This window comes from Pseudophryne corroboree, chromosome 8 (assembly GCF_028390025.1).
Source record: "Pseudophryne corroboree isolate aPseCor3 chromosome 8, aPseCor3.hap2, whole genome shotgun sequence".
Taxonomy (NCBI): domain Eukaryota; kingdom Metazoa; phylum Chordata; class Amphibia; order Anura; family Myobatrachidae; genus Pseudophryne; species Pseudophryne corroboree.
This window is the reverse complement of record NC_086451.1, coordinates 404166643-404182523: the sequence shown is the minus strand read 5'-3', so window position 1 is coordinate 404182523 and position 15881 is coordinate 404166643. Positions and strand designations below refer to the sequence as shown.

Sequence of the window (15881 nt, the reverse complement as noted above, 5' to 3'; positions counted from 1 at the left end):
TCAGGGCCTCATAACCTTTGACTTTGTCAGTCTCTTGGGTTGAGCAGAGAAGCAGAGCCTGAAAACATTTAATACATTGTTATGTATTTAGTATTATGTATAATTACAGAAATGTCAAAATCCCTGTAATCACCAGATGTAAAATATGCAAATTAAACAAATTACCAATATATTAATAACAGTTAAAGCAAAACTGTTCATTTGCTAATAGTGGTAAGTAAAAAGAACACAAAGTGACAACTATGATCGAGATTGTGGCTGGTATACAATTGCATGGAATAATTTACTGCACAACAAAAATGGACTAAAATACCCCAGTAGTATTATCGGGCTATCCAATTATAGCACATTTTTATTGTGCAGTAGTATTATCGGGCTATCCAATTATAGCCCATTTTTATTGTGCAGTAGTATTATCGGGCTATCCAGTTATAGCCCATTTTTATTGTGCAGTAAATGACCCATTTTTGGATGATAACACAAGGGATCCGGAATAAGTTCCCAGGACCCATACATTACCGTTAAAATAATGGGTCTCCAGCTACTGCTTATTGCGGATATTGCTTTGTGTGCCCGAGGCAATCAAAGCACAATCCCCGATAAATGCTACTTATTGGGGCTAATTGGATAGCCCTCGGCCGATCCATTAGTTGCTGTAAATTACAACAGCTAATTGGATACTGGTTTTTAGGCGGAATGTAATGCTGGGCAAGTTTGGCGGCCGTGTGGGATGCCAGCCAAACTCGGACATTTTTTTAAAGGGGCAATCAAAACCTTTCCTTGTAAGTGATTGTCCTTTAAAAAAAAGTCTGAGTTTGGCTGGCATCCCGCACGGCCGTCGAACATCTGAAAGATAACTTTGTACTGCAGCGTAGATAATCATAAGAAGTCAGATAATGTTGTGTACTGCATGGTCAATTTATCATGACCATCACATCTGGCTAGTACTTTTTTGTTTCTCCTTTTGCCCTTGATACAGTTTGATTTCTTCCAGTCATGGAGTCTACTAACTGTCTGTATATTTAAGGGTAATATTAGCACAAATGAAATGCATCTCCATAATGCTGCCTTAGCCAGCCTGAAGAGTTGTGACAGTGCTAGAAGGATCCAGGCTATCTCCATATCCTCATCCTACCATCTGCATGGTGTAAATGAAAAAAAACAATTTGTCAGACCACATGATTCTTTTCTATAATTTACTATACAATTATTTTGTCCCTGAGCAAACTGGAGGTGTTTCACCCGCTTTGCAACAGATAACAATAATGATCAGACAGACTTTCTGCTTCTGTTTCCCATGCAATGTAATGTGTGGCAAACTGTTCATTGATAGTACATCTGAACTGGTCCTTGTTTCTGATTATCTGTAATTTGATGCACTGTAGTTTGCAGGGGTGGATTTAGAGGTGAGGGCGCCCCTAGGCAAAACAGTAATGGCTGCCCTCGTCTGCCTAATTTTATATTTAAATTGATCGGTTATAAACCTCATTTGATGAGAGCCAATTTAATAGAATAATAAAAGAAAAAGACACTAACTATGATATTTTTTTATTTTGAATTATGTGTACACACTATTTACTAAGTAGAACAGCTTACAGGGGCAGTATGTGTATGTACTACCCGCTTACACTCCATTCAAGATGGCATATGGGGAGATATTCAATTGTTTGAATAGTCAGTTGAGTGTCTGTTTTTTCCTAACAGACAGGAAAAAACAGACACTCAACCGACTTTTCAAACAATTGAATTCCCCCCATATGGTACAGTACAATGTAAATATTTTGCAGTTACTGGTTCTATTTTGTCTGACAGTACCAACACAATCATCTAAGTGCCGCCCCCAAACAAGTGCTGCCCCTAGACATGTGCCTCTCGTGCCTAATGGGAAATTCGCCACTGGTTGTTCGTATTTGGAACTGAACAAATCACCCATTATCCGTTCTGCTTGAGCATCCAGTAGCCGGCTACTATCACAGATCTTACATTTAGTCCCAGTTTTTTTGTCTGCCGGTCCACTTTGTTGTACACTGTAAAAACAGTCACCCATGTGCAGCCATTTTGCTAATGCTTGACCAGATGCTGTGTACGAGTGCCAATAATCAATCCACGTTCATGGTCAATCAGATCATTTACCCGTTATTTTGTTTGACAACTTAATTGAAGACCAAAGGGTAATTGTGGCTCTCTATAACCTACTCACAGTATACGTTTGGAATATTTGCAATTTAATTATTATGTTATTGTTTTGTTCCTGATGCAGTAAAAAAAAAAAAATTACAAAGAATAAACAGAAATGAAAATATTATCAATGTTCCATAAATGTGAATGTTTATTTCAGAGAAGATCCACAAGGAAATAGACAATGTAATAGGCAGAGATCGCTGCCCATCAGTGGAGGACAGGAGTAAGATGCCGTACACAGATGCTGCTATACATGAGATCCAGAGATTTGCTGATATTGTTCCTGCAGGAGTCTTGCGTGCAGCCAGCAAAGACACAACCTTCAGGGGATATCCTATTCCAAAGGTAGTTTTGCTAGAGACAATGTGAATAAACGCTTGTATAATTAAATGGCATCATCTCTTTTATTAATCCACTTTACCTTGTCCCACTATGTGCAATATACTAATTGTTTTGCTGGTCTCTCCTTACTTCTGCATCATGGATTCTGTACTCTACCATACCTCCCCTTTTCCATTTATTTTCAATTCCAATTACCCAGTATCTCCTCCCACTTCAATCTACTTTTCCTTTTCTTTGTTCTATAGTTTCACACTGCATGTTATACTTCTATGAATTACTCATCCTTCCCATTGCATCATATGTAGTGTACCCTTGATGTATGACTCTCCTGGTACTTTCAATGGCATGATGGACAACTCTTTACACTATTTATGCAGTCACTGTTCATTTTATCATTGTATATCTTATTCTAAGTATTAATTTTCGCACAATGCAACCAAAGTAGTGCGCACAACATGGCTGACTCTTCTGGAACTCTACTGTGTATAATGAACAAAGCATTGCTCTGATGATTTTGCAAGATCTCACCTACAGTAGGGGCATATTTATCACAATCAGCAATTCAGATGTGGTTGCAATGTGATGATTTCACCTTTATTCACATTACAAATTTGCATGCTGGGACAGAGCTTGCAAGAAAGCTCTGTCCCTGCAGTTTGTCCCCATCAGGCTTTAGCAAAAAAGAAAGCCTTTTGGAGACAAACGCTGCACATGCCCCATAAGGCAATGCAAAGTGAGCAGATAAAGATTACAGCCAGTGATAGAAGACTAGCTGCATTCACAAAGGTAAGAAAATAGGTGTAGATTAAAAAAAAAAATAGAAATAAGCTTACCTGCACCCAGGTATTGGTGATTGGGGAGCTCCTTCTGATCAGTTGACCGGGTCACAGAAGAAGCTTACTAATCACCAGTTTCTGGGTGCAGGTAAGCTTATGTCTCTTTATTGTTTATTCTACACATTTTTTCTTTCTCTGTGATCAGCTTGAAGTCTTTTTTTATACACACAGGCTTATTGTAGAAGAGGACTCTGGGCTCTGTCCTGCCTGTCAACATGCAAAAAGGACAAATCAGCAGTAGAGAGAATGGTTGAAAGCCAGCATAATGCCATCTTAAGATGCCTGTATTATTGCAAGGCTCCCACTGGTATTTTTTTATTTTATTTTTTTATAATTTAAAATTAGTAATTTTCAAGAAATTACATTTCCCATTACAGGTATGGGAAACGTGAATTGCTTACTAAAAAAAAAGGTGATTTGAAGGGCTTGGAGAAAATTTTTGATGAAAATTCCTCCAAAAGTCCTTTGAATCTGTACATTTAATTGATTTTAAACAGGGCCGTAACTAGGTGTGTGCGGAGTGTGCTCCACACATAGCGCTGCAGGGTAGGGGGTGCTGTTGCCAGCACTTGTCAGAATTATCTAAATACTTTCACTTGCAGCTTCCTTCCTTTTTGAAGCCCAGCAACTGCTGACCACCCCTGTCTCCTACCCCCACCCCTTTTGTCACTAATACCTATACAGCATTCATGGACTTGACTTAATAGCTCTTTTTTGTTCAGTCACACTGTCATTTATTGCATTTTGGGATGCTAATGTGCCCGGGATTTGAACCCTTTCCCTATGACATTGCAGTCGGACACTCTATTCATTGAGCTATCTGCCCTTGTATAGAAAGCTAGATAATTCCAAGCTAAAGAGTTTTAACTATTTTAAGCTTACCTTGTACTTTGTGAAGGGGTGATCAGTGTTGCTGCAGGGCAGATCTATGTAGTGTGTGGCTGCAAGGGTTTGGACGTGTGGCTACACACTGCATGGATCTGCTCAATTATGGTGCTGGCAGCAGGTAGCTTCATATAGTTATAAATCTCATAGTTTTTATGTGGGATCAAGTGGCTTAGTGGGTAGGGTGTTTGGCTGGAATGCAGCAGGTTGTGGGTTTGAGTCCTGGGTGTGGCAGTATATTTAAATGTGTAATATAATGAGGGATATAGTGACTGAATGGCGACTAGCTCTCAGGTTGAGCGCTTGAATGTGGTATAAAGAGGATTTGTGTCCAAATCCAATGTCTTGCAGTGTTCTATAAGTGTGGGTGTATAATATATATATATATATATATATACACAGTATATATATATATATATATATATATACCCACATTTATAGAACACTGCAAGAAATTGGATTGGAACAAAAAAACACTATATACAGTATATTAATATATACATAAATATTTATAGATGGGAAGAAGGAGCGGCACTCGGCGAATTGAAAAGAAAGTGTATTGAAACAACACAATAAGGACTCCTTATTGTGTTGTTTCAATACACTTTCTTCTTTTCAAGTCGCCGAGTGCCGCTCCTTCTTCCCATCTATGCAATAGTTCCACTTGGAGAAGGCATCGGTGCCGGCATGGTAACGTTTAGGGAGTGCCAATTCGCCTAGGCTCTCTACTCATATATATATATATATATATATATATATATATGAAACGAAATAGAGGAGATGGCGCCAAGGGAGTTATATCAACGCCCTACCTAAAAACGGACCCTTACAGTACTCTCCGGATAAATTACGTCAGATAACAAATACTAACATAAAAATTTATTAAAACAACATATAAACCCGACACAAATGTTCATAAGTATACAGAGTTGATACATTTACATTTGTCGCACAATTTGAACAATCAGTTTGTAGTGATGAGGAAAAAGCGTAGATATATCACTACGATTTCCTCCTTCTCCTTATTGTAGATTCGGAGGTAACATCAGATAATAGATAGATAAATAAACCAACGCGTTTCGTCTTGTTCCAAGACTTCATCAGGGGTAAAATCTCTTCATTTCAGAACATATTGTCAGCACATAAAAGGTCATTCAAAGATGTATGAACAACGTTTCAATATTTCAATGGGACTTGATTGATACAGCGAGGACCATACCTCATATATCATCAGCTTGAGTCTGACATTCAGATATTCGAATATGGGGAAGATTCATATGTGTATAGAATCAAACTGGTTCGCAAGCATAAGGAACCTCGTCGGTCAGCAGCTTGAACCTGACACTCAGAGACTCAGGAGTGAAGGCAATTCAAATGGGTATAATGTCTAACCAATTTAGAACACGTGGTAGACCCTCCAGTGGTGCAGTGCTGACAGCCAAGTCTCTGTATAATGAGATCATTATACAGAGACTTGGCTGTCAGCACTGCACCACTGGAGGGTCTACCACGTGTTCTAAATTGGTTAGACATTATACCCATTTGAATTGCCTTCACTCCTGAGTCTCTGAGTGTCAGGTTCAAGCTGCTGACCGACGAGGTTCCTTATGCTTGCGAACCAGTTTGATTCTATACACATATGAATCTTCCCCATATTCGAATATCTGAATGTCAGACTCAAGCTGATGATATATGAGGTATGGTCCTCGCTGTATCAATCAAGTCCCATTGAAATATTGAAACGTTGTTCATACATCTTTGAATGACCTTTTATGTGCTGACAATATGTTCTGAAATGAAGAGATTTTACCCCTGATGAAGTCTTGGAACAAGACGAAACACGTTGGGTTATTTATCTATCTATTATCTGATGTTACCTCCGAATCTACAATAAGGAGAAGGAGGAAATCGTAGTGATATATCTACGCTTTTTCCTCATCACTACAAACTGATTGTTCAAATTGTGCAACAAATGTAAATGTATCAACTCTGTATACTTATGAACATTTGTGTCGGGTTTATATGTTGTTTTAATAAATTTTTATGTTAGTATTTGTTATCTGACGTAATTTATCCGGAGAGTACTGTAAGGGTCCGTTTTTAGGTAGGGCGTTGATATAACTCCCTTGGCGCCATCTCCTCTATTTCGTTTCATATTTTCACACATTTAGTTCCTCCTAACAGGGAACTTAGAGGATACAGGCAGCCATATAATTAATTAATTTTAGTGTTTTATTTGAATTAGCGCAGTGGGAGAGTAATTCTTGTCATATATATATATATATATATATATATACACAACTCGATGTGGTAGTGGCACTCATGGAGGATCCTGAAGATGATATTAAATTACCGAAACCGTTGATTTAGCACCTGTGACCGCCGTGTCCTGAGTCATTATTTCTGACTATTAAGCCCCATGAGTGCCACTACCGCATCAAGTTGTTTATCAGGTTCTTGGACCTATTTGGAGGCACCTGGGCATTGTCTGTATTAGGATGGAGTGCCGGCACTTGATCCACACACATATATATATATATATATATATATATGTGTAGGACAAATACTACTTTCAACTGACATATTTTTCTAGTATCTTCATGGTTTCTGTATTTCATGCAAATCTAAACCTCTATATTAACCTAAGTTTATGGTTTTTGTATTTTTTTTAAAGTTTAAACCTCTGTATTATGTTCATAGTGAGTCTTAGTTGTGAAAATCACCATATTAATAAAATTATTATTATTATTATTATTATTATTATTAAAATTATTTCAGGGAACCATGGTGTTTCCAGTCCTGACCTCCGTCCTTAAAGACCCCAAGCAGTTCAAGAACCCAGATAAGTTTGATCCTGGACACTTTCTTGATGAGAATGGTGGCTTTAAGAAGCATGATGCATTCATGCCATTTTCTGCAGGTACAAACATGCTGTAATTTGTACTATTTCAGTTATAGTAGCTACCTAGTAAAAGTGTTAGAATATTATGTGAATACAAATTTGGATGAAAAACAGAAGGATGTCTCTGTATTGGGCCTCCTCCTTTAATACTGCGCTGGCTGCTGCTGCGGGTCTAATCAGGTGCAGCCACCGCTATCAGGCTGTACCACATAGTGCCTCAGCGCTTCCTCCGTGCTGACAACGTGTAATAAGTCATGTGAATGCACACAGGAGGTGGATGTAACTATAGTTCCCAAGGGGCAGCCCCACAGCCGCTCCTCATAGCCCTGATGCACCTCCTGAAGGCCCCGGATCCTGGCTCTCCAGCAGCAGGCCGCACCTGACTACATGACTGCACCCAGCAGCGTTGCTGTAGTGCTGCTGCCACTTGTAAGAGGAGCCATGCCAATAATGAGGCAAAACAAAGAAACAACTATTAGGTAAGTAACCCATGGTGGTTTTTGCCAGACCACAGACCTTACAGCCTGATGGGTGGTTTAAACTTGTAAACAGCATAATAGGGAAAGCACAGGCACTGGGGCACAATACAGTACATATGGAGGAGGAGGAGGGGGTCAGTAGTGAACTCACAGATGGGGGATGAAACACAATAAGGAGCATACAAATATATGTATGTATGTGCATATATGTATGTATACTATACACATAAAATAGAATATCTTCGCCAGACCCCATATGCAGTATTTATATATATCAATACAGGGATGGCACTCCATGAACTTTAAGAAGAAGGCATGGGACCAAAGGTACTTGGAGACCTTCCTACTGCTTAAAGTCCATGGAGTTCCATCCTGGTATTGCTATATTGAAAGGTCATCTAAGGCTCTTTTAGGAAGTGCACCCTGGCATATAATGGATTGATTGGAGTGCCGGTTATATATATATATATATACAACAAAGTAAGTCCGGCACTCCTCTATTGAAATAAAATTGACGCGGTGCCCTCACAGTAACGAAGTACAATGTAGATGAATAAAGGTGCGGCACTCAGAGCTCAGGATGAAGAAAAAACAACAACTAGCATATCTGCAACGTTTCAATCTTATTCAGATTTTCATCAGGCTTCCATCTGAATAAGATTGAAATATTGCAGATATGCTAGTTATTGTTTTTTCATCATCCTGAGCTCTGAGTGCCGCACCTTTATTCATCTATCTATCTATCTATCTATCTATCTATCTATCTATCTATCTATCTATCTATCTATATATATCGGTGAAAAGGTGATACTTAGCACTACACCAAATGTGTGAAAATAAAGAGAGTCTTAGTCCAGAGACAGTGGTAATGTCCAATTTTTATGTCTCCAATCCACACTCCCTCTGACAGGATGGCAGCCGTAATCCAGGTGACCGGTGTTCAGTCGGTCCAGAACCTCATGGTACTTCTAATGCTCAATGATCTCATTGGTGATCATTGAGCATTAGAAGTACCATGAGGTTCTGGAGCTGAAGGGAGAGATCTATCCAGTTCGGGAATTCCCATTTGGAGAGCGTGCGATTTAACGAAGTGGTTAATTCCACTCATGATGGTACTTGCATTTTTCTAAGGGTGTTATTGAACTGGTGGAGGTTTTCATTTGAAGGATCTTAATATACTGCACTAGTAGGCGGCGGGCGCTGTTTTCACCTTCCTTATATATATATATATATATATATATATATGTAAAAAAATGAAGTGCAATAGAGCGCCTACTGGTGTTTAACAGGATTCTGGATTTATAGGATTTCTATATAGCCAGTTCACCATGTGAAAAGTGCAAGGTGTAAGTTAAGAAGGATTGACTTAGCTTCCTTGGGAACAGCTTCAGTCTGATGACACTTTTAGGACATGTAAAACAGAAATAAAAACCAACATAGTGTATACTGTTTGATTATATACAGTGTTCAACACTTTAGGGACCTTGCTAGTCCCAATATGGATAAATAAGCTGGATGATAGGTACTATTTCCAGTACACAAAGGCTGGACGAATTTATAAAAACAAACAATTTAATATAACAAATCCTGAAGTAAATGTAGGTAGCACACGTACAAGAATAAAATTGTATATACAGCTTATCTGTCCACAAACGGAATCACCAGGTGAGCAACAGCCCGATCCTATTGGTGGATATTAAAAATGTCCCGAAGCAAATGCAGGTAACATACGTACAAGATATAAAAATTAATACAGCTTATCTGTCCATTCAGAGAAGTCACGGGTGAGTCATAAGTCCCGGTCCCGACGCGTTTCGTCCTGTGGCATAGGACTTCATCAAGAAGTCCTATATAATCACAGAACAATGTACCGGGAAGCTGCACTGACACCCTCGGATGTAATGCAGGTGTCCGGTTAAGAAATTATGATATACAAGCACATATCCATCCCACAACACCAAAGTTATGGTGTAGATAGAACCAGCACACTGCACAATATTTAAAAAACCTTTTTACTCCATGTGCCAAACATAGACAAAATGCAAGGCTTAGCATATACCCATCGTTAAGATGCAGATACAGAACACTGGTGACCTCCCAAACAGCCATTTTCGGTGCTTATCCTTCATCAGGGAAATGACCAACTAAGGTGCCATAGTGCCTCATGTGAAAGTGTCTGCGTGCAGTGCAAATATTGTATCACCTGTGAGCACTATTTATGCCCACATGATCATATTCACCAGCAACACCTGTGATGCGCAATGCCCCCCCAGGGGGTCGGTCCCGACATGCAGCCCCCTCCGGGAAACCTCCGCCGGTGGAACACATGCCGCGCACCACAAGACCGGACGTTCCGCCCCGTGGAATGCAAACTGCGTGTCACCAAAGCAGAAGTAGCCGTACATGGAGCGCAGCCTGTAAACACGGCCACCGGAGAACACACTACAGACTCAGGCTTGCAACGGCCATAATAACCACAACACAGTAAATGCACAAGTAGATATAAACATACCAGTACCTATCAAGTGTGCAGAGAACCAGTTACAATCAGTAATTAATATTAATACATTAGGCTGCATTTAAGTGCTACTAATCACTACGTTACACTTCAATACTTATTGTCAACAGGATCCCTGCTCATTGCTAGCACTGCAAAAACTAAAAAAATATTCACAAATGGTGCACATTACATAAATAGGAGAAAGACTTAGGGGTCTATTTACTAAGCCTTGGATGGAGATAAAGTCGCTGGAGAAAAAAGTACCAGCCAATCGGCTCCTAACAGAACATGCCACAGGCTGTGTTTGAAAAATGACAGTTAGTAGCTGATTGGCTGGTACAGAAAAATAGTTTTTATGGAGGACCACCTCCATCAACAAAAGAAGAAATTCCAAAGGAGGACCCACATACTGTGGACTGTAAACCAAAGAAATAAAGTGAACACTTAGCCAGCGCTTCTCCAGTACTCCAATGAGTAATTCAATCTCATTAACCGTTCCATTTTGGGAGATAGGATATGCAAAAGAAAAATGGAAGGTATATAGTGCAACACAGTTTTAATATACACATATAACAGACAAATCATAAAAATGTTCTAGAATGAACATTAAAGTGCAGTGCATGGTATAATCGAGTTCCTTTCACAAGGAGGCTTTCCTGTCAATGTTTAACAGTGGATAATTACCAGATGTATTGGAACTGTGGGTTAGACAGTTCAAATCACGCTCAAAACAGATAGTCCCAGGTATCCCTGCTGTAGGATCGTCAGAGCTTCCAGTAATATTCCTGTGTTTCGCAGACCAGGACGCCTCCTCCACCAACGCGTTTCTTCCCCTAACTGGGGTCTTTATCAAGGTGTGAGTATGCCTCATGTCTGATCCTTCCTCTATTTAAATGATGTTTGTCCAATCCTCTTTCACCGTGCACAGCTGAACCACTTAACATCAAGAAACTACATGTCCCAAGGTTCCCTGCTGTGCACGTGACTTCCTGCTATGTCATTTCCGGCATAGCAGGGTATTATGGCCACATAGGGATCCCAGACGCAGTCCGGTTATCCCTTTGCCAATATGTTGTTTACTATAATATCCTGATCTTCTGTCCAATTGTCCGACAAGACGTTATAATACAGGGGACTTGTATTTTTCGTCCTGAGCGGTGCGTCACGTCACTTCCGGTGGCGCGTCATCACTGTTGCTATGGAGATCTCGGAATTCTCTACTAAATGACAACATACTGTAGTGGGGTAAAATACATGATAAGAGAGATGTAAGGCATCAATATTATATGTGTATATTAAAACTGTGTGCACTATATACCTTCCATTTTTCTTTTGCATATCCTATCTCCCAAAATGGAACGGTTAATGAGATTGAATTACTCAATGGAGTACTGGAGAAGCGCTGGCTAAGTGTTTACTTTATTTCTTTGGTTTTTGGTGTATTTGGTGGAGGATAAAAAGGATACCTCTAGAAGTACTACGTTTTCTGGCAGCTTTTTGTGCACAGGACGGTTTTTCCAACCAGTTTCTTTTGTCGATACTGTGGACTGTGGCTGACAACGTTCTTAACAGTAGAAATCCGTTCAGTATGCCCAATATTGGGGTATAAACTGGTGACATCTTCGGAATACATTACATTTTATGTATGTTTCATCGATGACCTCTTCATACTGTGGACTGGGGGCGAAAAATTGTTAATTGATTTTATTGACAAACATAGTATGATACCCGGGGCCATCAGATTCACCAGTACCCACAATGCTGTTGAAATTAATTTTCTGGATGTTTCTGGATGAGTGCAAGATGGAAGATTATCAACAGGGATCTACAGGAAGTCCACTGACAAAAATCTCTCTTGCTTGCATCAAGCTTCCATCCAGTAGCGTTGAAAAAGGGACTACCTTATTCTCATCTTGTCCGTGTGACAAGAATTACCTCAGATCATGTTAAGTTACCTGATGCCCTTACACAGATGGGTGACAACATCATAATTAGAGGTTACGACATGAATGAAGCCAGACAAACCATTGACAGATGTTTACAGCTCCCTCGAGATGAGCTACTGTATTGAGACCTTGAGTGAAGTCGGAGTCTGACCGCTTGGTCTTTGCCAGTACGTATTCCATCTCATCCGGCAATGCTCACCAATTAATTCTTAGGCACTGGCACATACTTCAGTTGGACCCAGTGATGAAACACTATTGTGATAAGCTGCCACTGTTTTGCTATCGACGCAGCCGTAATCTGAAAGAGAATGTGACTTTTTCTGATATTAGCCCTCTAGTGGGCAGGGGAACCAGCTGGTTGCAACTCCAAAAAGGTGCTTTCAAATGCCTCGGCTGTGTCAATTGCAATTTCATGTTGACAGGAAAAAGCTGTTGTCACCCTACTAAGGGGACTCGGTATCCGCTATGCTATCTGATGACATGCAATACCAAATATGTGACATATATGATTGTTTGTCCCTGCAGAAATGTCTATATAGGGAAAACAATACGGATGCTCAAAGAGAGGATCGCCATGCATAGATCATCTATAAAAAATGTCCTATCAGAAGATTGATGGGAGCACTCCTCCAGTTGCGAGACATTTTGTCACTCTTGGACAAAAGTTGAGTGAGTTTACATTTATGCCCATTGACCATGTACCACCTTTGAGAGGGGGAGGAGATAGGCACAAGCTTCTGCTGCAGCAAGAATGCCAGTGGATTTATCAGTTGGAAGCGATGGCTCCTCTTGGTCTTAATGAGGAATGTTCATTCATTTCGTTCATATAGGCTGGTGGAGGTGGTTAATTGATGGACCCCATCATTATTAGTTGACTATTAATCTATATAAAGCACCCTGGCTTTATATTGTGGCTATCAATGTTATTAAGTCTTTCTCCTATTTATGTAATGTGCACCATTTGTGAATTCATTTTTTGTTTTTCCTGTGATAGCAGTGAGCAGGGATCCTTTTGACAATAAGTATTGAAGTGTAACGTAGTGATTAGTGCCACTTAAATGCTGCCTAATGTATTAATATTAATTATTGGTTGTAACAGGGTCCCTGCACACTTGGTAGGTACTGGTATGTTTATATCTACATGTGCATTTACTGTGTTGTAGTTATTACGCCCGTTGCAAGCCTGAGTCTGTAGTGTGTTCACCGGTGGCTGTGTTTACTGGCTGCGCTCCATGTACGGCTACTTCCGCTTTGGTGACACAGGCCGGTAGTTCCGGTCTCGTGGTACGCGGCGTGTGTTCCACCGGCAGGTTTCCCGGAGGGTGCTGCATATCGGGGCCGACCCCCTGGGGGGGCATTGCGGATCACAGGTGTTGTTGGTGAGTATGATCATGTGGGCATAAATAGTGCTCACAGGTGATACAATATTTGCACTGCACGCAGACACTTTCACATGAGGCACTATGGCACTTTAGTTGGTCATTCCCCTGATGAAGGATAAGCACCGAAAATGGCTGTTTGGGAGGTCACCAGTGTTCTGTATCTACATCTTAACAATGAGTATCTGCTGAGCCTTGCATTTTGTCTACGTTTGGCACATGGAGTAAAAGCTTTTTGAAATATTGTGCAGTGTGCTGGTTCTATCTACACCATAACCTTGGTGTTGTGGGATGGATATGTGCTTATATGTATTTATATGTGTATCCTGATGACGGGTTGAAATAAACCCAAAACGTTGATAAAGGACTGTGTCCGTGCAGTTATATTACAGGTCCACTGAGTGCCATCCGTGGGTATTTATATATATATATATTTTTATATATATATATATATATACTGTATATATATATATATTTTTTTTTTTATTTTTTTTTTGCCACATGCCGGCACTCACCCTTCATGAAGTATGAGAAAATTCTGGTGCCCTCAGAATCACAGTGCTACATGAGCACTGTTACTTGCATACAATCACACAGCTGCGGCACTCAGATGAGTCTTTTTTTGCGACTTTCTTCAGTGAAAGTGTGTCTAAATGTAATGCAATAAGATGCACAAACAGCTTCTGCTGATTAAAATGATATGCAGCATGCCTATATTCTGTGTGTAATTGAGGCTGTATCTGCATCTGAAATACCATAATCAGGAAAACACTGTAAAATAGCATTTTGTATGCAAATACAGTCGCAGTCACATACAGAATATAGGCATGCTGCATATCATTTTAATCAGCAGAAGCTGTTTGTGCATCCTATTGCAGTCTAATTTTCACAGGAAAAATGCAAAAAAGACACTCTGCGCTATTGAGTCACATGGTACTCGCTCGTTATGTGTAACTTTACTAAGTTTAAATTAAAAAAATCCTAAAAGTCTACTTTTAAATAATTTAAGGTATGCACCATCTATACAACTTATATTTAATTCTGTCTCCCCAGGGAAACGCATGTGTTTGGGGGAGGGTCTGGCTCGGATGGAACTCTTCCTCTTCCTCACCACTATACTGCAAAAGTTTATGCTGAAGACCACAGTGGAAAACAATAACATAAACATAACACCAGAACCAAAAACCAATGGTTCTCGACCTAGGCCCTATAATATGTTTGTGGTCCCTCGCTAGACAAGTATTTATATAACATTCAATGACACAAAAGCTATAAACATCACACCAGAATGAAATAGCAATGCTTAAAGACTACTTTTAGGGGGACATGTACTAAGCAGTGATAAAAGTGGAGAAGTTGCCCATGGCAACCAATCAGCTGCTCTGTATACTTTTATAGTATGCAAATTATAAATGTTACATCAATGCTGAATGCTTGCCATGGGCAGAGCCTGCCTTACGCATAGGCAAACTAGGCAAGTGCCTAGGGCACTTGGTATGCTTAGGGGCACCAGCAGCTTCTGCTGATTAAAACGATATGCGGCATGCCTATATTCTGTGTGTGACTACAGCTGTATCTGCATACGAAATGCTACGTTGCAGTGTATTCCTGGAAATCATGTTAATGTAGCATTTTGTATGCATATACAGCCGCAGTCGCACACAGTATACAGGCATGCTGCATATCATTTTAATCAGCAGAAGCTGCTTGTGCATCCTAGCCACATAGTACTGCAAATAAGATGCATTTTCATAAACAAAAGGCGCCCGACGTTAGCAGAGCTGCCAGCTGACTCATGCCAGGCATCTCCTGCAGAACTAGCGGCGGTGCTAGGGTGCACCAGCCAAAATCTTGCCTAGGGCATCATATTGGTTAGGGACGGCTCTGGCAATGAGCAGCTTCTCCACTGGCTTACTTGTGCACTTTTTTCACTGCTTAGTACATCTCCCCCTTAGTATGATGAATGCTTGCCAATTTAACAACAAATTATATTTCCTATTACATATTTCATGAGCACCTATGACTTCAAAAGCTGAATAACTTCATAAATAAAAATATTTATAACACAATTGGATTATTGTGGTGTTGCTTTGTTTTCTAAATAATGTCACACTAAATACATTTCTGACAACTTGACATTTATATACGCATACAGTATCTTCTTTGCTCTTACTGTTCTTTCGTTTTCTGTAAATGTGCATCCGCCGTCCTCTATGGTTAAAAATATTTTCTGCTTCATGTTCCATTTGAAAATACTGGGTACACCTTAGTGAAATGATATGTTTGGTATCAGTGCTGTTCCTAGTGCTGGACCACCCGTGCAATCGCACATGGTGCTGGCCTGCTGCTATCGTGTGCACCCTGCTGCAGTATTCTATGCAACCTGGCTGGCCACATAGAATGCTGTGAAAACGTCCTTCCCAAAATGTCT

General features: G+C 40.0%; 1 protein-coding gene across 1 annotated transcript in view; it reads left to right on the top strand.

Moving 5' to 3' along the window:
• LOC134949318 (cytochrome P450 2C23-like) overlaps nt 1-15519 on the top strand; it is a 54963-nt gene extending 39444 nt beyond the window's left edge. The window contains exons 7-9 of the mRNA XM_063937814.1: nt 2339-2526; nt 7023-7164; nt 14504-15519. Of these exons, the coding sequence (XP_063793884.1) occupies nt 2339-2526; nt 7023-7164; nt 14504-14685 (512 nt within the window). The 3' untranslated portion in view covers nt 14686-15519. The remainder of the gene's footprint in view (nt 1-2338; nt 2527-7022; nt 7165-14503) is intronic.
• Nucleotides 15520-15881: the final 362 nt, after the last annotated feature.